The 23,056-nt window shown below is 39.7% G+C and overlaps 1 protein-coding gene across 4 annotated transcripts in view; it reads left to right on the forward strand.

Annotated features, from left to right (window-relative positions):
* The first annotated feature begins 32 nt into the window (after positions 1-32).
* Positions 33-23,056, forward strand: part of SLAMF6 (SLAM family member 6) — a 29,338-nt gene continuing 6,314 nt past the window's right edge. The window contains exons 1-2 of one of the 4 annotated variants that reach the window (XM_003258713.3): positions 33-138; positions 19,410-19,595. In XM_003258713.3, the coding sequence (XP_003258761.1) occupies positions 90-138; positions 19,410-19,595 (235 nt within the window). In that variant the 5' untranslated portion in view covers positions 33-89. Of the gene's footprint in view, positions 139-19,262; positions 19,596-23,056 lie in introns of all 4 variants that reach the window. The other 3 variants (XM_012511046.2, XM_003258712.3, XM_003258714.3) reach the window with 3 other exon arrangements.

Consider the following 23,056-nt stretch of genomic DNA (forward strand, 5'->3'; position numbering starts at 1 on the left):
CTCAGCAAAAAGTATTTTCAGTTTATGACAGAAGGGCAAAAACGTTGACTGCCTCAAGGTCTCAAGCACCAGTCTTCACCGCGGAAAGCATGTTGTGGCTGTTCCAATCGCTCCTGTTTGTCTTCTGCTTTGGCCCAGGTAAATGCCAATCCAGACCGGTGTAGTCACTGAGTGACTCCCTGGTTTTGTGCAGCTTGCTGAACTTAAATCGTCTGTATACAGGTGTCTGTCTGGCTCTCTGCCAAGGGATTGGGGCGGGAAAGGGGACGCTGGCAGTGTTACCTGATATACTACTACCTCCTCTCAACTTTGGATGCGATAAGCCTGAGATGGTTGTCGGTGAACAATTTCAATTGTATCTGCATGTAAGAAAGTTATTTGCTGGGGCAGAGGAAATAAGCTTTTGAAGACAAGACTGTTTGTGGTTTATGACCAGCATCTTGTGTTATAAAGAGTACCAAGATCAAGAAAATGGGCCCTCATACCAATTTATCTACTATCGTACTGTGAACCTCAAGGAGGTCACTTATCCTTCCTGAAGCTCACTATCCTCATCTAAAGTACTAAAAACCTATTATTCAGTTGAGCCAAATTTTCTGGGCCCAACCAAACATGCTAAAAATAACCCTCTCACCTTTTGCTCGTTGCAAAAAAAAAAAAAAAGGTTTCCATCTCTCCCCTCCTTTAGTGCAAGTTAGGGCTAGCTAGTCCAGCAATGCATTATATATGGCAGTGAGAAAAGAATGAACTGATCCAGCTGGCTTCTTGTTTCCTGCTGTCCATTATATGGAGAAGATGAAGATTCATATCATATTTGGGGAACTACAAGTGGTCCAGGGGAGACAAAGTATAGCATTCAGGCAGAGATAGGCCAGGAGACCAGTGGAAATCTAGTCCAGAGCTAGCCCAGGGTAGCAGATAAAAGTAGGAAGCATTCACTGAGCGCTTATTGTATTTCAAGTATTGTGCCAGGTGCTGTACGCACATTATGAGTCTCATGAGAATTCTATGAATTTATACTATTATTATCTCCATTTTAAAATGAAGAACTGAGGTGAAGTTAATTTAAATAATTTGCCCAAATTTCATTAGCCAGCATGCGACAAGCTCTTGTAATAGTTATGAGAAACAATAACAGTTGAACGAGTGTGGCAGCAGCATAAGAGAAAGAAGGGACCGAAGCAAGAGATCCCATCAATATGGAGTTAGGTAGATTAATTGGTAATTGGAATGAGAAAGGAATATTCATTGAGCACCTACTGAATGCTTGGCACTGTTCTAGTTTGCATGAATACATCATGAACAAAGCAAGCAAAAATTGCTGCTCTCATGGAGTTAACATTTTAGCAGGAGACAAACCGTAAAAAAAGATAAACAAGTAAAATAGTGTGTTGGGTAGTGATAAGGAAGAAATAAATCAAGAAGGAAAGGGAGAGATGAAATATGGTAAAGAGGGCAGTGAAATTTCAGACAGGATAGCCAAAGAAAGTGACAAAATTGGAAGGTGGAGAGCAGCCACAGGAGGAAGGTGAGTTCAGTTTTGGACCTACTGATTTTAGGATGTCAGTGTGCTATAGATGAGGAAGTTACGTGAAAGTTCCTGGGAACTTAGGACTAGGGGTAGAGCTGAGGCTAGAGACTTAAAAATCAATGGCATAGAGATATGTTAAGCTGAGGAGAAAACTGGAATGAGAACAGAACTTTGGGAAATATATATAAAATGCAGAAAGAGAGAGAATTCTTTCCTTCATTCAAGAGCCCCTTCCTGACCTGGGAGCAGAATCTTGAGTTTTTGCTTCATTTTTACCACCCTGCAAAATTATTTCCACCTCTAGAATAAAATATTCTGAATGTCCTTGTGTTAAAACTCCTCTTCTTCTCCCTATTTCCATGAATACTTCTTATAATGACCCTATGAAATATACAGTGCTCCAATCTCCACTTCACAGATGGGGAAAAAAGGCACAGAACACTAAAGTAACTTGCTCACTGCCCCACACTTATGGGGGAAATGGGTATAGAAAGAGAAACACATTTGAATGAGTTTGCGGGAGGCAGATGCAGGTGTTCGGAGACCCAGGAGGAGGGAAGCGGCTGCTAAAACTGGAAATCAGGAAGTTTGGCTCCGGAGTCTGTGCTCATAGCCACTTCACTATGCTACTTAGCTTACACACAGTCATATATTCACACAAATGCGTACATAATTAGAAAATGTGAGGCCAGCATAAAAAATAAGCAGGGCACCTTGAAAGAGAAAAACATGGGGACCTGCTTTGGACTGAATGATGAAGAAAGGACTTTCTGGAAAAGTAACATCTGATATTTAAAGGGTGTGAAAAGTTAAACAGGAAAAGTCAAATGAAGAAGATTTTAGGGCAGAGGGGATCATGTGTGCAAAAGCCCTGATGCAGGAAAGAGCCTGGAGTGGTTTAGGAAGGGAAAGAAGACCACTGTTGCAAAAGTGTGGGGCAAATGAAATCGATCTTTGAAACAACCATGAAAAACAATGATTCATGCCAGCCTACGTTCTTTCAAGTGGGTTGGGCACTATCCTGACTCCTTTTAGAAAATTTAGTGGAAAAGACAAACCATATTGAAAAATAATCCCATTTCCTTTAACTCAAGCCCTGGGTGGCAAAACTAACAGAACAAAACAGTAATTTAGCTAAAATCAAGCATCATGACTTCCTAGAGAAAATAAATCTCGTTTGTTTCTTCATTTTGACTTTTATAGATGGAAATTTGGAAACTTGTCAAACTTAAATGTGCATATAAATTACTTGGGGGAATCTTATTAAAATGCTGATTGTGGAATAGGGACTGAGATTCTGCATTTCTAACAGGCTCCCAGGTGACAACAATGCTGCCTGTCCATGGACCACACTGAGAAGCAAGGTTCTAAATTCCAATGGACTTCAGTCATACTGGGATTGTAGGGAGGAAGAAATAGGAACTAACTTTGAGTGTGTTTGCAGGAAGCAGATATAGGTATTCTGAGGTTCAGGAGAGAGCAGTGGTTGGAAATGTAAGTAAAGCAAACACATGAGGGCTGATTCTGAGGTTGAGTCAAAATGTGCAATGCTCTTCTGTGAAGAGATTGTGACCCGATGGCCCCCGAGCAGTGTTATCTACTTTTTACCAACCGTCCACATCTTTCAAATGTTTATTGTGCTCAACAGGCAGAGAGCTGTTTTATATTTTTTCATTATCCTCAAAGACACGTGTTTTTCCACCTCTCAGAATCTGCAATCTCCAATGTGACCTCCAGGTGTCCATGCCTCTGTTTTTGGTCCCTTAACCCAGATTCAGCTTTGATTGTTTCTCTATTCACACTCAGACATTTTTTATTAAGGTGAAATTCTTGTAACACAATGTAATAATTTTAAAGTGACATTTTGTACATTCACAATGTTGTGAAACCACCACTTCTATTATTCTAAAACATTTTCATCATCCCAAAAGCAAACCCTGTACCCAGTAAGCAGTCATTTCCCATTCTCCCCTCCCCCCAGCCCCTGGCAAATACCAATCTGCCTTCTGTCTCTGTGGGTTTACCTATTCTGGATAATTTCATATAAATGAAATCATACAATATATGACCTTTGGTGTCTGACTTCTTTCACTTAGCATCATGTTTTCCAGGTTCACCCATGTTGAACCATGTGTCAGTACTTCATTCCTTTTTGGCTGAATAGAATTTTATATTCTGTATATACTACATTTTATTTATCCATTCAGCTATCAGTGGACATCTGGGTTGTTTTTGCCTTTTGGCTCTTGCGAATAGTGCTACTATGTTTACAAGTATTTGACTACCTGTTTTTATCTGGGTATATACCTAGGAATGGATTTGTTGGATCATATAATTCTATGCTTAACTTTTTGGAAAATTGCCAACTGTTTCCACAATAGCTGTACCATTTTACATTTCCACTAGCTGTGTATAAGAGTTATAATTTCTCCACATCCTCATCAACACTTGTTTTTTTCCTTTTTTAAAAAATTATTATCACCATCCTAATAGGTGTGAAGTGGTATATTATTGTGGTTTTGATTTGCATTTTCCCAATGACAAATGATTTTGAGTATCTTTTTAAGTGTTTATTGGCCATTTGTATATGCTCTTTGGAGAAATGTCTATTCAAGTCCTTTGCCCATTTTAGTTGAATTATTTGTCTTTTTGCTATTGAGTTATAAGAGTTGTTTATATATTCTTGAAACCAGACCTTTATATATGATCTGAAAATATTTTCTCCCATTCTGTAGGTTGTCTTTTCACTTTCTTAATAATGTTCTTTGATGCACAAAAGTCTTTAATTTTGATGAAGCACAATTTACCTATTTTTATCTTTTTTTCTTTTTTATCATTTTATTTTATGTTAAGTTCCAGGATACACGTGCAGGATGTGCAAATTTGTTACATAGGTAAACATGTGCCCTGGTAGTTTTCTGCACCTATCAACCTCACCTAGGTATTAAGCCCTGCATACATTAGCTATTTTTCCTGATGCTCTCTCTCCCCCCTGCCCCACCCTCGACAGGCCCTAGTGTGTGTCATTCCCCTCCTTGTGTCCTTGTGTTCTCATTGTTCAACTCCCACTTAAAGAACATGCAGTGTTTGGCTTTCTGTTCCTGCATTAGTTTGCTGAGAATAATGGCTTCTGGCTTCATCCATGTCCCTACAAAGGACATGATTTCATTCCTTTTTATGGCTGCATAGTATTCCGTGGTGTACACGTACCATATTTTCTTTATCCAGTCTATCATTGATGGGCATTTGGGTTGATTTCATATCTTTGCTATTAAGAATAGTGCTGCAATGAAGATACACGTGCGATGAACATGCACATACACGTATCTTTATAACAATGATTTATATTCTTTTGGGTATATACCCAGTAATGGGATTGCTGGGTCAAATTGTCTTTCTGCCTCTAGGTCTTTGAGGAGTCCCCGCATTGTCTTCCAGAATAGTTGAACTAATTTACATTCCCACCAACAGTGTAAAAGAGTTTCTATTTCTCCACAGCCTTGCCAGCATCTGTTTTTTCTTGACTTCTAAGTAATTGCCATTCTGACCTGTGCGAGATGGTATCCCATTGTGGTTTTGATGTGTATTTCTCTAATGACAAGTGATGTTGAGCTTTTTTTCATGTTTCTTGGCCACATAAACGTCTTTTTTTTTTTTTTAACACCTGAAGAGTAAGTTTAATGGAATTCATAGTTACAGATATTCAGAAAATATTTGTTGGGGGAACTAATTAATACATTTTTTCTTTTAATTTTTATTTTTAGTTCTGGGGTACATGTGCAGGATGTGCAGGTTTGTTACATAGGTAAAGCTGTGACCTGGTGGTTTGCTGCACCTACCAACCCATCACCTAGGTATTAAGCCCAGCATGCTTTATCTATTTTTCTTAATGCTCTCCCTCCCCCAACCCCACTCCCCAAAAGGCCCCAGTGCTTGTTGTTTCCCTCCCTGTGTCCATGTGTTCTCATTGTTCAGCTCCCACTTACAAGTGAGAACATGCAGTGTTTGGTTTTCTGTTCTTGTATGAGTTTGCTGAGGATAGTGGCTTCCAGCTTCATCCACATCCCTGCAAAGGACATGATCTCATTCCTTTTGATGGCTGCATAGTATTCCATGGTGTATATGTTCCACATTTTCTTTATCTGGTCAGTCATTGATGGGCATTTGGGTTGATTCCAGGTCTTTGCTATTGTGAATAGTGCTGCAATGAACATGTGCATGCATATATCTTTGTAACAGAGTGATTTATATTCCTTTGGGTATATACCCAGAAATGGGATTGCTGGGTCAAATGGTATTCCTGGTTCTAGATCTTTGAGGATTTGCCACACTGTATTCCACAATGGTTGAACTAATTTACATTCCCACCAACAGTGTAAAAGTGTTCCTATTTCTCCTGAACCTCACCAGCATCTGTTGTTTCTTGATTTTTTCATAATCACTATTCTGTCATGAGATGGTGTCTCATTGTGGTTTTCAATCACATTTCTCTAATGATCAGTGATGTTGAGCTTTTTTTCACGTTTGTTGGCTGCATGAATGTCTTCTTTAGAGAAGTGTCTGTTAATGTCCTTTGCTCACCTTTTAATGGGGTTGTTTGATTTTTTTCTTGTAAATTTGTTTGAATTCCTTGTAGATTCTGGATATCAGACCTTTATCAGATGTATAGATTGCAAAAGTTTTCTCCCATTCTGTAGGTTGCCTGTTGGCTCTGATAATAGTTTCTTCTGCTATGCAGAAGCTCTTCAGTTTAACTAGATCCCATTTGTCAATTTCTGCTTTTGTTGCAATTGCTTTCAGTGATTTCATAATGAAATCTTTGCCCATGCCTTTGTCCTGAATGGTATTGCCTAGATTGTATTATAGGGTTTTTATAGTTTTGAGTTTTACATTTAAGTCTTTAATCTATCTTGAGTTAATTTTTGTATAAGGTGTGAGGAAAGGGTCCAGTTTCAATTTTCTTTTTTTCTTTTTTTTTTTTGAGACAGAGTCTAGCTCTGTCCCCCAGGCTGGAGTGCAGTGGCACCATCTCGGCTCACTGCAAGCTCCGCCTCCCGGGTTCATGCCATTCTCTTGCCTCAGCCTCCCGAGTAGCTGGGACTACAGGCACCCGCCACCATGCCCTGCTAATTTTTTTGTATTTTTAGTAGAGACAGGGTTTCACTATGTTGGCCAGGATGGTCTCGAACTCCTGACCTTGTGATCCGCCCACCTTGGCCTCCCAAAGTGCTAGGATTACAGGCTTGAGCCACCGCGCCCGGCCCCAGTTTCAATTTTCTGCATATGGATAGCCAGTTCTCCCAGCAACAGTTATTAAATATGGAATCCTTTCCCCATTGCTTGTTTTTGTCATGTTTTTTGAAGATCAGATAGTGGTAGATGTGCAGTCTTGTTTATGGGTTCTCTATTCTGTTCCGTTGGTCTATGTGTCTGTTTTTGTACCAGTACCATGCTGTTTTGGTTATTGCAGCCTTATAGTACAGTTTGAAGTCCAGTAGCATGATGCCTCCAGCTTTGTTCCTTTTGCTTAGGATTGTCTTGGCTATATGAGCCCTTTTTTGGTTCCATATAAATTTTAAAATAGTTTTTTCTAATTTTGTGAAAAATGTCAATGATAGTTTAATGGGAATAGTAGCGAATCTATTAATTAGTTTGGGCAGTATGGTCATTTTCATGATGTTGATTCTTCCTATCCATGAGCACAGAATATTTTTCCATTTGTTTGTGTCCTCTCTGGTTTCCTTGAGCAGTGGTTTGTAGTTCTTTTTGAAGAGGTCCTTCACTTCCTTTGTTAGCTGTATTCCTAAGTATTTTATTCTCTTTGTAACAATTGTGAATGGGAGTTCATTCATGATTTGGTTCTCTGCTTGCCTGTGTGTGGTGTATAAGAATGCTTGTAACTTCTGCATTGATTTTGTTTCCTGATATCTTGCTGAAGTTGCATGTGAGCTAAAGAAGCTTTTGGGCTGAGATGATGGGGTTTCTAGATATAGGATCACGTCATCTGCAAACAAAGATAATTTGACTTCCTCTCTTCCTATTTGAACACTCTTTATTTCTTTCTCTTGCCTGATTGCCCTGGTCAGAACTTCTAATACTATGCTGAATAGGAGTGGTGAGAGAGGGCATCCTTGTCTTGTGCCGGTTTTCACAAGAAATCCTTCCAGCTTTTGCCCATTCAGCATAATATTGGTTGTTGGTTTGTCATAAATGTATCTTATTGTTTTAAGATATGTTCCATCAATACCTGGTTTATTGAGAGTGTTTGACATGAAGGGATGTTGAATTTTATGGAAGGCCTTTTCTGTGTCTCTTAAGATAATCTGTGGTTTTTGTCTTTAGATCTGTTTATGTGATGAATTACATTTATTGATTTGCATATGTTGAACCAGCCTTGCATCCCAGGAATAAAGCCAACTGGATCAGGGTGGATAAGCTTTTTGATGTGCTGCTGTATTTGGTTTGCCAGTATTTTATTGAGAATTTTTGCAACAATGTTCATTGGGGATATTGGCCTGAAGCTTTCTTTTTTGTTGTATCTCTGCCAGGTTTTGGTATCAGGGTGATATTGGCCTCATAAAATGAATTAGGGAGGAGTCTCTCCTTTTCAATTGTTTGGAATAGTTTCATAAGAAATGGTGCCAGGTCCTCTTTGTACCTCTGGTAGAATTCAGCTGTAAATCCTTCTGGTCCTGGGCTTTTTCTTTTTAGACTATTTATTACTGCCTCAATTTCAGAATGTGTTATTGGTCTATTCAGGGATTCAGCTTCCTCCTGGTTCAGTCTTGGGAGGGTGTATGTGTCCAGGAATTAATCAATTTCTTCTAGATTTTCTAGGTTATGTGCATAGAGGTATTTATAGTATTCTCTGATGATTGTTTTTATTTCTGTGGGGTCTGTAGTGATATCCTCTTTTAACATTTTTTATTGTGTCTATTTGATTCTTCTCTCTTTTCTTCTTTATTAGTCTAGCTAACTAGCAGTCTATCTATATTATTAGTTTTTCAAAAAACCAGATTCTGGACTCCTTGATTTTTTGAAGCATTCTTCTTTTATCTGTCTCATTCAGTTCTTCTCTGAACTGTCTTCTGCCAGCTTTGTCTTCTGCCAGCTTTGGAGTTTGTTTGCTCTTGGTTCTCCAGTTCTTTTAGTTTTAATGTTAGCATTTCAATTTGAGATCTTTCTAGGTTTTTGATGTGGGCATTTAGTGCTCTAAATTTCCCTCTTAACACCTGCTTTAGCTACATCCAGAGATTCTGATACATTGTCTCTTTGTTCTCATTGGTTTCAAAGAACTTCTTGCTTTCTGCCTTAATTTCACTATTTAACCAGGAGTCATGCAGGAGCAGGTTGTTCAATTTCTATGTAGCTGTGTGGTTTTGAGTGAGTTTCTTTGTCTTGAGTTCTAATTTAATTATGCTGTGGTCCGAGAGACTGTTTGTTGTGATTTCAGTTCTTTTGCATTTGGTGAGGAGTGTTTTACTTCCAATTATGTGATCAATTTTAGAGTAAGTTCCATGTGGCAATGCATAGAATGAATATTCTGTTGTTGTAGGGTGGAGAGTTTTGTAGAGGTCTATCAGGTCCACTTGATCTAGAGCTGAGTTCAAGTCCTGAATATCTTTGTTAATTTTCTGTCTGAATGATCTGTCTAATATTGACAGTGGGATGTTAAATTCTCCTGCTATTATTGTGTGGGAGTCTACGTCTCTTTGTATGTCTCTAAGAGCTTATTTTAGGAATCTGCTCTTGTATTGGGTGCATACATATTTAGGATAGTTAGTTCTTCTTGTTGAATTGAACCCTTTACCATGCCTTTCTTTGTCTTTTTTGGTCTTTATTGCTTTAAAGTCTATTTTGTCAGAAACTAGGATTGCAATCCCTGCTTTTTTCTGGTTTCCATTTGCCTAGTAGATTTTCCTCTATCCCTTTATTTTGAACCTATGTGTGTCTTTGCATATGAGATGAGTCTCTTGAATACAGCACACCAATGGGTCTTCACAATTTACCCAGCTTGCCATTCTGTGTCTTTTAATTGGGGCACTTGGCACATTTACATTTAAAGTTAGTATCGTTATGTGTGAATTTGATCCTGTCATCATGATACTAGCTAGTTATTTTGCAGACTTATTGATGTAGTTGCTTCACAGTTTCATTGGTCTTCAGTGTGTACTTCAGTATGTTTTGTAGTGGCTGATAATGGCTTTTCCTTTCCATATTTAGTGCTTCCTTCAGGAGCTTGCAAGTCAAGACTGGTGGTGGATGAATTCCCTCAGCATTTGATTGTCTGAAAAATATTTTATTTCTCCTTTGCGTATGAAGCTTCATTTGGCCAGATATGAGATTCTGGGTTGAAAATTCTTTCTTTAAGAATGTTGAATATTGACCCCCAATCTCTTCTGGCTTGTAGAGTTTCTGCTGAGAGGCCTGATGTTATTCTGATGGGCTTCCCTTTGTAGATGACTTGGCCTTTCTCTCTGGCTGCCCTTAACATTTTTTCCTTCATTTTGACCTTGAAGAATCTAATAATTATGTGTCTTTTGGTTGATCCTCTCATGGAGTATCTTACTGGGGTTCTTTGTATTTCTTGAGTTTGAATGTTGGCCTGTCTTGCTAGCTTGGGGAAGTCTCCTGGATGATATCGTGAAGTATGTTTTCCAACTTTGTTTCATTCACCCTGTCTCTTTCAGGTACCATAATCAGTTGTAGGTTCGGTCTTTTTACATAATCCCATAATTGTCAGAGGTTTTGTTTGTTCCTTTTCATTCCTTTTTCTCTAATCTTGTCTGCCTATTTTATTTCAGCAAGATAGTCTTCAATCTCTTAAATTCTTTCCTCCACTTGGTCTATTCAACTATTGATACTTATGATTGCATTGTGATGTTTTCATGTTGTGTTTTTCAGTTCCATCAAGTCAGTTATGTTCCTCTCTAAACTGGTTATTCTGATTAATAGCTCCTGTAATCTTTTATCGTGATTCTTAGGTTCTTTGCATTGAGTTAGAACATACTCCTTTAGCTCAGCAGAGTTCATTATTACCCACCTTCTGAAGCCTACTTCTGTCAGTTCATCCATCTCAGCCTGAGCCAGTTCTGTGCCCTGCTGGAGAGGTGTTACAGTCATTTGGAGGTGAAGAGGCACTCTGGCTTTTTGAGTTTTCAGCATTTTTTATTGATCCTTTCTCATCTTCCTGAGTTTATCTAGCTTTGATCTTTGAGTCTGCTGACCTTTGGATGGGGTTTTGTGGGGACTTTTTTGTTGATGCTGTTGTTGTTGCTTTCTGTTTGTTTTTCTTTTAGCAGACAGGACCCTCTTTTGCAAGGCTGCTGCAGTTTGCTGGGGGCCCACTCCAGACCCTATTCACCTGGGTCCCTCTCCACCCTGGTGGTGTCACCAGTGGAGGCTGCAGAACAGCAAAGATGGCTGCCTGCTTCTTCCTCTGGGAGCTCCATCCAAGAGGGGCACCAAACTGATGACAGTGGGAGTGCTCCTGTATAAAGTGTCTGGTAACCCCTGTTGGGGAGTCTCACCCAGTCAGGAGTCACAGGATAAGGGACCCACTTAATGAAGCATTTTGTCTGTCCCTTGGCAGAAATGAGAATGTCCTCTGCATGGCTAATTTTCTACCTGAAAGAGAGGTAGTTGAAACAAAGACAAGTGCTTTTCCTCAGTTCTTTAGGGAGCATCCAGATAGTTGAAAACAGACAAATACAATTCTTTCAGAACCAGGTCTGCTCTATGCCTGCTAGAACCAGTGACCATGGTCTGCTACTGAAAATGTAGACGGCCGTCTTCAAGACTGCTACCAAGTTGGAGAAAAGAGATCAGGGAAGGGGCAATCAAACATTCTGCAAAGCTCCCCAATCATTTTTTAAATTGTATATATCTAAGCTGTACAACATGACATTTTGATATATGCAGTGAAATGGTTACTCTAGTCATGCAAATTAACATATTCATTATCTTGCACTGTTACCCTTTTCGTGCAAGTATGGTAAGAGTATCTAAAATCTACTCTTAGCAAGTGTTCGGTATACAATACAATCATATAATTACAGCCTTCATGTTGTATATTAGATTCCTAGACTTATTTACCCTACATATCTGCAACTTTGTACCCTGTGACCTACGTCTCCCCATTTCCTCCCTGTTCCCTCTCTCCACCTCTGATAACCACTGCTTTATACTTCGTTTCTATGTATTTGACTTTTTTTAACTCCTTTTTTTTCCTTTTTTTTTTTTTTTGAGGTAGAGTCTCACTCTTGTCACCCAGGCTGGAGTGCAATGGCGTGATCTCGGCTCACTGCAACCTCCGCCTCCCAGGTTTAAACAATTCTTCCATCTCAACCTCCCAAGCTGGGACTACAGGCATGTTCCACTCTGCCTGGCTGATTTTTTTGTATTTTCAGTAGAGACAGGGTTTCACCATGTTGGCCAGACTAGAACTCCTAGCATTTTTAAGTTGCCTCTTTTTTTGACTCATCATTTGCTTGGTTGCTATAATCCTTTGACTAGTTTCTATAGTTCTGACAAAGTTGATTCTGACAATATTTGCTCACTCTGTGTGTGTTCGCATGAGTGTGCATGTTTTTTGTGGAGGGATGGACCCTTGCAGTTATTTATTGTGCCATTTTCACTAATGTCACTGACCCTCAGACTTTAGGCCAGCAATTTCAACAAAGTAGTCACCATTCCCCTGAAATCCCTCTCCCCTTTGATGCCACATCTGCCTATACTATGCCTATTGCTAGTATTAGGTGATCCCCAGCAACTTCTTTCCCTGTTCCTGGGCTACATGTGCTATAATCACTGGAGAAAGTTATTAGTGTGGTGCAAAAGTGATTGTGGGTTTTCCCATTGAAGGTAATGGCAAAATCCACAATCACTTTCACACCATCCAATGCAAAACTGGATGGACTCCATGAATGGTGCCTGTCAACCAACCTTGGCCAATTCCTCCTCACTGCTTCCACACTCATTTATTGATGACTTGTCAGTTTCCTAACAAATTCCTCATAGCAGCTTTTACATGTCTCATCCGTCTTCCTCTAGATTCTATGAGATCTACTTCTCTTAGAACAACTTTGAGAACAACGTAAGTGAAATATTCCAACTTCTTCCCCTTTACCCTCTAAATCTTTTGAGATCTCTAACCTTATTCTTTTCAGTCTCAAAAGAAAAGGAGAACCACCTCTACCCAAGACTAACCTTTTCACTTATGCTCCTAAGCCCAACCTGGCTTCCTCCTCAGAAATGACACTGTTTTGAACACTCCCTTTCACCATATCTTAAGTTTTTTCTTTTTCTCGCAGCTGCTTCCCTTTGCTCCAAATTTGCTCAGGACTCTGTTACCCTAAAGAGTAACTTCCATTTGTCCTACCTTCTTCTCAATATCCTGACTATGTTTTTCTTCCCTTCTCTTTTAATTCTCTTGAGAAATCAGCCCCTACTCTCTTTCATACTGTACTTGCCTCCTGCGGAGCTAACACAGCTTGCTATATCCCTGTTAGCCATAGATGGGCCTAAGCTAGTCCCGCAGGTTAGAAACCCCAAAGTTTCTTGACTTTTCTCTCTTTTTCAGAATCTGCTTAGTTCTACCTCTCTCCTCTCTTTCCTAAGACACTGCTCTCTTTATACTTTGCCAATTTTCAAAAATACTTCATGTTTTTTAACACCTTCCAAACTAACCCTCCACTAATCAGGTAACCCTGAAAAACTTCTCTATTCTAATCCCAATCTACTTAACATTCACTGAGTTCCCTGAATCAGGTTATGGGGAAATACAATGCTGACTAAGATATTATTTGAGTTCCCCAAAACACATCATATAGTAGATGAAACTTGTAAACAAATGTACCCCAAATGTCTGCTGTCTTGACATCCTCACCAGTGGATGGGCAAGACCTCAGCACCACCTTCATGTTGCAGGGGGTTCCCCAGTGACTTATGAGAGTCTCAAAGGAAAGCTTCCCATGAGTCCCCAAAGCAACCTACGAGTTGTGGCCAACATGAGGCATCTTTCCCATTCTTAATCTCCTTTTCTGGTTCTGGTCCTCCACACAGGATGCCAGCAGAGCGATTTAGATGCCCTGCCTATTCCAAGAACATCAATATCCATGCCAAGGGTGCTGGTCCCGGATGCTCCCAAAGCATCAGTGTTGATTCCTGGCAGAGCAGAGAAAAGGACCTCCGTGTGCCCTCTGGGCCACACCACAACACTTTGGCCCTGAAGCAGCTCTGCTCCTGTCCAAAGTCTCACATAGGATCTTGTAAACATTTTCAGTAGCATCTGACCTTCACTGTCCCTAAGCATATTGTCTCAAATCTAGTTTTGCTTTGGTTTGGTTTTGGGTCTGTGAGGAGTTATTCCTACCATATCATCTATCCTGTGCTCCTTCTCCCTTTCCTTCACCACAAACTCCTTTCTCCCCTTCCCCATGTGCCAATGCAAAATCCCCATAAATATAAGCAGAGGCAAACAGATATTTTAGCTCATCCTTGAAGGATAAATAGGAGCTTACCATGTAGGAAAGGTGAAGAAGGGCATTTTAAGCAGAGGGAAAAGCAGTGCAAAAAAAAAAAAAAGGCAAGGCATTCTTGGAAAAATAACAAATAATTAAGTAATGGAGAACTCATAGTTTTTATTCAGCACTTTACTACAGTGTCATCTCCTGTGAACTGTTCCCTGACAACTCCCAACTGTCCCCAGTTCATGATTCTCTAAATTTTTGCTCCCATGGAGCACATATCTCTAACAATTCAACATTTATTGAGCTAGAAATTGTGTGCTAAGTTCTGGGAATATAGAAATAATAATCAGAATCCCAGACCTCAAGATTATGGAAAAGAAAGGAAAATAATCTTGTAATTATAACAAAGAGAAAGGACTGCTTGCAATTGCATGTGTAAGTGCAATAGTGATACGGGGGCAATGCAGAGGCAAGCCTTACACTAGCTCAATGCCCAACCCACCACATCAGAACTAACTACTCATTTACCTGTCAGGCTCCTCTATCAGATGATGGACCCAGAGGACTGACAGTATCTTATATTCCCAGTTTCCAGTCCAGAAACTGGTACATAAAACAGACCTAATAAATATGGTCTGAATGCCATGGTTCCTAAGGTTTTACTAATTGAATTAGCACAGAAGTTAGCAAATATTAGAATGAATGGCTTGTTACATAAACTAATTATTTCAATCTATAAAATCAATGAAACTTAAAGGAGTGTTCTAGGCAAGGGAAGAACAGCTCCTGGTGAGTCCTTGGACCACTGAGTAAGCCCAGACCCCCTACCCAAAGGAACTGAGCTTTAACATTCCAGACAGAAAACCTCCAAGAGATGGAATGGAGATATGTCCATTCACTCAGTAAGTATTCGTGGGATGCTTACTATATGCCAGGCACTGTTCAAGAATGTTCACAATAGTAGACAAAACAGACAAAAATCTTTGTCTCCATAGAGATTACAGTCTAGTGGAGAGGTGAGAAAATAAACAAAAACAAATATGTAAATTATAAAGTATACTAGATGGTAAGTACTAGATGGTAAATCCAAAGACAGCTGGATGTGCAAGGGTGGATGGGGGCTGATGGTGTGAAAAGAGTGGTCACACTTCTTTAAACTCTCTAAGCAGGAATGTTTGCATTAATGACTTTACAGAGGCAAAAGAGTGAGCTGCATGGATATTTGGAGAAAGTACATTCCAGACAGAAAGGACTGCAAATGCAAAAGCCCTGGCCTGTTCAAGGAATAGCCAAGCAGGCTGGAGCAAAGTGAACAAGGGGGAGAATATAGGAATTAGGTCAAAGAAAGAGAAATGGCCAGATCATTTTGGTCCTTATAGACCATAGACATGATTTTGTTTTGTTGTGCTTTTGTTACTGTTTTAACTTTTTAAGCTGAAATACAAAGAGAAAAACTATACGAATCTTAAATGTCAGCTCAATGAATTATAAAATGAACAAATCTGTGTAGCCAAATACAGATCTAGAGATAGGACATTATTAGCATTCCAGGATCCTTCCTTTATACTCCCTCCTATTCACCACCTCTCCCTCCTCCTCAAAGGTAACCACTCTCTTGACTTCTGACAGCATAGATTTGTCTGTTTATCAACTTTAAATAAATAGAATCATATCGTATTCTCTGGTATCTGGATATTCTGTTCAAAATGTTGCTTGTGGTATTCACCCATGTGATTCAGAGGAAAGAGGAGTCAAGATGACAAATAACAGTGTGTTAAAATGCTGATGGGAAAGATGTTGATGACAGCAATGCTCATGTGCCTGGAACCCATATGACAATTCATGAAAGAGAGAGGAAGTGCAAGCTCACCCAGGAGCTGAGCACTAGGACGCCAAGAGACATTTCCTCCCCTATTCAGCTCCTCTCATAAGAAAGAAGAAACTCTCAGAAATGACAACATTCCATGCTCATGGATTGGAAGAATCAACGTCATTAAAATGGCCATACCACCCAAAGCAATTTCTAGATTCAATGCTATTCCTATCAAACTACCAATGTCATTCTTCACAGAATTAGAAAAAACATTCTAAAATTCATATGGAATCAAAAAAAAGAGACCAAATAGTCAAGGCAATTCTAAGCAAAAACAAAAAAGCCAGAGACATCACACTATCTGACTTCAAACTATACCATAAGACTATAGTAAACAAAACAGCATGGTACCAGTACACAAACAGACACACAGACAACAGGAAGAGAACAAAAAACTCAGAAATAAAGCCACACCCTTACAACCATCTGATTTTTGACAAGGCCAACAAAAACAAGCAATGGGGAAAGGACTCCCTATTCAATAAATGGTGCTGGATAACTGGCTAGCCATATGCAGAAGATTGAAACTGGACCCTTACCTTTTACCATATACAAAAATTAACTCAAGATGGATCAAATATTTAAATGTAAAACCTCAAGCTATAAAAATCCTAGAAAAAAATAGGAAATACCCTTCTTGACATTGGCCTTGGCAAATAATTTTTGGCTAGGTCCCCAAAAGCAATTGCAACAAAAACAAAATTGACAAGTGGAAACTAAGTAAACTATAGAGCTTCTGCACAGCAAAAGAAACTATCATTAAACAGACATCTTACAGAATGAGAGAAAATATTTGCAAACTATGTATCCAACAAAAGTTCTAATATCCAGAATCTATAAGGAGCTTAAACCAATAAGCAAAAAGACAAATAACCCCATTAAAAAATGGGCAAAGGACATGAACAGGCACTTCTTAAACAAAGATATACAAGCAGTCAACAAACATGAAAAAAATGCTCAGCATCAGTAATCATCAGAGAAATCCAAATCAAAACCACAGTGAAATACCATCTCACACCAGTCAGAATGGCTATTATTAAAAAGTAAAAAAAAAAACAAACAATAGATGCTGGTTTGGTTTTTGATATGGTTTGATTGTGTCCCCACCCAAATCTCATCTTGAACTGTAGAGCTCCCATAATTCCCACATGTCCTGGGAGGGACCCAATAGGAGGTAATTGAATCATGGGGGTAGGTCTTTCCTGTGCTATTCTCATGATAGTGAATAAGTCTCATGAGATCTGATGGTTTTATAAAGGGGAGCTCCCCTGCACACATTCTGTTTGCCTGCCACCATGTAAGACGTGACTTTGCTCCTCCTTCATCTTCCGCCATGATTATGAGCACCTTGGCCTCCCCAGCCATGTGGAACTGTGAGTCAATTAAACATTTTTCCTTTATAAATTACTATTCTTGGGTATGTCTTTATTAGCAGTGTGAAAATGGACAAATACACTTTTTTGACTTTTTAATAATAGTCATTCTGTCAGAATGACAGCTGGAAGAGAACAGAAAACTCAGAATACACTAATACACTTTTTTGTATTTTTGTATAGCGATATGCAGAAGATTGAAACTGGACCCTTCATTCTGTCAGAATGGCTATTATTAAAAGTCAAAAAATTAAAAAAAAAAAATAGGTGCTAGGTCCCAGTTGGTGAGGTTGCAGAGAAAAAGAAACAGTTATACACTGTTATTGGAAAATGTAAATTTTCACTGTGGAAAGCAGTTTGGAGATTTCTCAAAGAACTTAAAACAGAGCTACCATTCAACCCAGCAATCCCATTACTGGGTATATAGCCAAAGGAAAACAGATCATTATACCAAAAAGACACATGCGCTTGTATGTTCATACTATGCTATTCATAATAGCAAAGACACAGAATCAACCTAGGTTCCCATCAATGATGGATTGGATAAAGAAAATGTGGTACATATACACCATGGAATACTAACCAGCCATAAAAAAGAATAAAATCATGTCTTTTGCAGCAACACTGGAGGAGCTGGAGGCCATAATCCTAGCAAACTAACACAGGAACAGAAAACCAAATACTACATGCTCTCACTTATAAGTGGGAGCTAAACACTGAGCACGCATGGACATAAATATGGGATTAATAGACGCTGTGGACTACTAGAGGGGGAAGGAAGGGAACAGGTAATGGGTTGAATAACTACCGATTAGTTATTATGCCCACTATCTGGTTGCAATATACCCATGTAACCTGCACATGTACCCCCATATCTAAAATAAAAGTTGAAATTTTTAAGAAAAAGAAGCAAGAGATCCTGAGAAGGTTGAGGTAATGGTTATGGTTATTTATTCATTGACCCGCTAGAACATTTCCACAGACTCTATTATGTGTCACACATGGTGCTGAGTACTGCCATGCAAGGCTAATTAAGGCGTGGTCAGTTAGACAAACCGGTGAACAAGACTACAAAATAGTGTGATAATTGCTAAGAATTTGGGAAAGGATGCTAAGGAAGCATCGTCTTTAAGAATCATTGTGACCATTTCACCGTTTTTGCTTAAACATTGATAGTTCTGAATAAGTTCACAAGAATGTGGCCATCATGTGTTACTTTGAAATTATATTTATTATTTCTATATGTATCCATTTTGTCTCCTCAATAACTACACTATAATCTTTCTGAGAGAATAAAAAAAAATATTCTGGTATCATGAAGAGAGCACAAAGTCACTGGAGTCAGAAGACCTGGGTTTGAATCCTGACTCTGCTATTCTTTAGCTGTGCAACCCTGGGAAAATTAATTAACTTTTCTGTGGCTCAGTTCCTTTATCTATAAATGGAAGTAATAATATCCATCCTGCCTGCCTCACAGACTGTAGTCAGCGTCAATGAAATAATGTATAAGAAGAACTGACTATCCTGTAAATCCCTGATATTAGTCCCTGTTACCAGCCTTCTAATTTGCACAAGCCTGCTATGTTGGACACACAGTAGGTAATCAGTAAATATCAGGCTTTAATTATGCTTTATTAGCAAAGACTTGCAGTTTTTGGAGGCTATAGTTTCCTGTCCCCCTCAACCTAATGTCCAAGGAATTCAGAGGCTAGGATCACAAAGTATAGTTATGACCTAGGAGTGACCAGCCAGTGTAGGACCCAGCGTGGACTGGGCCAGTTTCATCTAGACTAGCTGCCTACTAACCAAGAATGGCTGACATTTTGCTGGAGGTGAAGCTCTGGGACTGTGATTATTCATTTAGAAACATCTCCTTACCCTTTCCTACTCTGTCATATCTCTGAGTTTTGGTATCAGAGAGCTCTAACAGACTGGCAGAGTTAGGTGAAAGGGTGCAGGACTTGGCAGGGAGATGGTCAGGAACATTTTTAAAACCTTTCCTTCTGTGTTTACAGGGAACGTAGTTTCACAAAGCAGCTCAACCCCATTGATGGTGAACGGGATTCTGGGGGAGTCAGTAACTCTTCCCCTGGAGCTTCCTGCAGGAGAGAAGGTCAACTCTATCACTTGGCTTTGCAATGGAACGTCTCTTGCCTTCATAGTACTCTGTGAAACCAAAAGTCCAGAAATCCACATAACTAATCCGAAACAGGGAAAGCGACTGAACTTCACCCAGTCCTACTCCCTGCAACTCAGCAACCTGGAGATGGAAGACACATGCTCTTACAGTGCCCAGATATCCACAGAGACCTCTTCAAAGCTGTCCAGTTACACTCTGAGGATATTAAGTAAGTCAAAATATGGGGTTTAATTCCATATGGACTGAAAAATATACGTGTATTTCAATCCCATGTGACTTCAAATGTGCACTGTCGCCTAGTGGTAAAGAATATGGCATTTGGAGTCGTTGAGTCAGTGTCAACACAATGACATTGCAAAGCCAGTTAATGACAGCTGAGGACACAGCCTAAGTCTTGTGTCCCAGCCCAGAATTACTTCACTCCGATAAAATGGTCTTCTTCAACCATTTGTAGCAGAAGTAATGGAAATCAGATATTTATGATAGTGTTGCCTTGTGCACTACATGTATTTGCCATGTAATTCTCACAAAGGCTCCATGAGGTAGGTACAGACCTTATACCCTTGAGGCACAGCCTCAGTCACAGTGATTTGCCTACAAGTCACAGAGATAGTAATGGTAGCACTTCCCACATAACTACCTGCCATGACACCTCCCTTTTCACAAAGGCTAGTCTGACCCAGTAGAGTGGTCTGTGTACAGAACAGTGGTCCACCTAGAAAATTATCTGCAAAGATAGGCTGATAATGAGAAACATCCTTTCTGTCAAGGTTATTTGATTTTTAACAATATTTTCCCCCGACGGCATATATTAATCACCAGTCAACAATCTGCCTTCCCAAGATTAAAAAGAACGAAAATGTTATCAACATAAAATTATGGAAACTATAATGAGATTTCTTATGAGTCAATATCAGAAAATACCTCTCTAGCAATCAGTGATATTCAGAGATGCCATTAATGGCTTTAGAATAATCACTTAGCAGGAGATTCAAGCATTAAATTGGCAATCAGACCAGAAAACATTAAAGGCCACTGAAATTCTGTAATTTTTATCCACTTGAGGGCCTGTAGTGTCTAAAATTCACTCAGAGTCCTTTGGGTTAAGACATGGTACTCAAAAAAGCACTGTTAAAATAAAATGTCTCCACAGACAGCTTACATGTTAACTTTTAGTATCCCCTGAATATCTGGCAGGTTTATCGTGTTAGATTAGTCAAAGTCATGTCCTTGAAGAATAGAACACCAAACAGGTAAATGTAATGGGAAAGAGGTGATGTCTGGAAAACTTCTATACAAGCGATTCTAACTAAAAAGGAAAAATCACCCTGGGGCAATGTATTACTTTCCTGAGGCTGCTGAAATAGAAATACCATAAAGTAGGTGGTGTAACGGAAATTCATATTCTCTCACAGTTCTGGAGGCCAGAAGTCCAAAATCACAGTGTGGGCAGGGCTGTGCCTCCTCTGGAGGCCATAGCGGGCAATCTGCTCTTTGCCTCTCCCAGCTTCTGGTTGCTGTCAACATTCCTTGGTTTTCTTTGGCTTGTGGCTGCATCACACCAATCTCTACCTCCATAGTCAGGTTGCCTCCTTCTCTTCTGTCTGTCTCAAACATCCCTTTGCTTTTCTCTTATGGGAACATTTGTCATTGGGTTTGGGGACTATCCAGATTATACTGGATAATCTCATATAACTTAATTCCATCTGCAAAGACCCTTTTTTCCAATAAGGTAATATTCAGATTCTGGGAATTAGGACACAGACAGATCTTTTCTAAGGTCATTATTCAACCCACTACAGGCAGAATCACCCTGGGTGACCAGTAATTATCAAGGCAGTGTAGGACACTGGAGAGAAGAGAGACTCATCCAATGGAAAGCCTGAAATGGGTACCAGGCTTCATCATATTTGCGGAGATAATGTTCCTCTAACATTGTTGAGAAGACCAGATATGACTTATCTCGCGACAGCCACCCTCTTGAGGCTCAATGCTGATCTCTTTCAGAGCTTTTTAGAGTGCCATCTCCTTCAAAGTCACATACACAGAGAACTGTGTAAGCTACACCAGGTAGTTTTACAATAGTGCAAAGCATTTCAAGGTATAAGTTAGGTTTGATTTTTAACATTGATCAATCTCTTGGTATGTGCCAGGATATGAATGGCAAAGATTTGATTTTATGGGCCAATACCAATTAATTGGGAGTGACTGCTAACATGGTTTGGCTCTGTGTCCCCACCCAAATCTCATCTCGAATTGTAATCCCTACATGTCAAGGGAGGGACCTGGTGGGTGGTGATTTGATCATGTGGGAGGTTTCCTCCATGCTGTTCTCATGATAGTGAGTGCTCACGAAACCTGATGGTATTAAGCGTGGCACTTCCTTGCCCTTTCTCTCTCTCTCCTGCTGCCATGCAAGACGTGACTTGCTTCCCCTTGCCCTTCCGTCATGATCATAAGTTTCCTGAGGCCTCCCCAGCCATGTAGAACTGTGAGTCAATTAAACCTCTTTTGTTTATAAAGTACCCAGTCTCAAGTAGTATCTTTATAGTAGTGTGAAAACAAACTAATACAACTGCCTAGAGTTCAGTGTTAAGAAAATGTTGAAGCCATGATAAGTTTATTAATTGAGTCAACAATATTTGTTAGACATGGATAACGTCCAAGGCACTGTTATAGGCACCTGGAATACATCAGTGAGCAAAACAGACAAAGATCACTGTCCTCATGGAGCGGACATTCTGGAAGGGAAGTAGAGGCAGGTAACAAACAATTCACATAACATATAAACAAGTGATATAGCATGTAAGAAAGCCCTCAATGGTATGAACAAAGGAGAGATTAGAACAGCATAAGAAGCATCAAGAGTGCCAGGGAGCAGGGGACAATTTTAAAAGGAGTGATCAGATCAGGCTTCATTGAAAAGATGACATTTGAGCCAAGACCTGTTGGAAGTGAGGAAGTGTGCCATGCAGATAACTGGAAGACACGCCATCCAGCATAGATAGCAAGATCCCCTGTGCCTAGCCTACTCAAGAAACACCAAGGAGGCCGAAAGTCCAGGAGCAGAGTAAGGAGGAGGTAATAGAAAATGAGGCCAGAAAGGAAACAGGGGCCACACTGCAAAAGGACTGAGAGCCATCACAAAGACTTTGGCTTCTACTCTCAGTGACACTGAAAGCCATCAGAAGGTTTTGCAAACAAGTAATATGATTTGACTTACTTGTCTAAAGGATTCCTTTGGCTGCTCTGTTGAGAATAGAGTTCAAGGGGGAAGGGTAGAAGCCAATGGGCCAATTAGGAGACCACTGCAATAGTCCAAACAAGAGTTGATGCTAGCTTGGATCAGGGTGGTAGAGGTGGAGATGGTGAGAAGTGGTTGCATTTTGGACATATTTTGAAGGTAAAGCCACCAGGATTTCCTGATGTGGGAGTATGAGATGAAGATATGAGTCAGCGATAACTCCAGGGGTTTTGGCCTCAGTGATAGGAAGGATGCAGTTGTCAACAAGTCAGATGGGGAAAACTGCAGGTTGAGAAGGTTTGGGAGAGAAAAACAGGAGTCCTTTAGACTATACCAAGTTTGAGATATACTTACACACTTATATACATGTGGAAATGTCCTTACGTATTCATTAAGTGGAAAAAGGTAACAAGATGGATTTTTTT

This window comes from Nomascus leucogenys, chromosome 12 (assembly GCF_006542625.1).
Source record: "Nomascus leucogenys isolate Asia chromosome 12, Asia_NLE_v1, whole genome shotgun sequence".
NCBI classification, from domain to species: Eukaryota; Metazoa; Chordata; class Mammalia; order Primates; family Hylobatidae; genus Nomascus; species Nomascus leucogenys.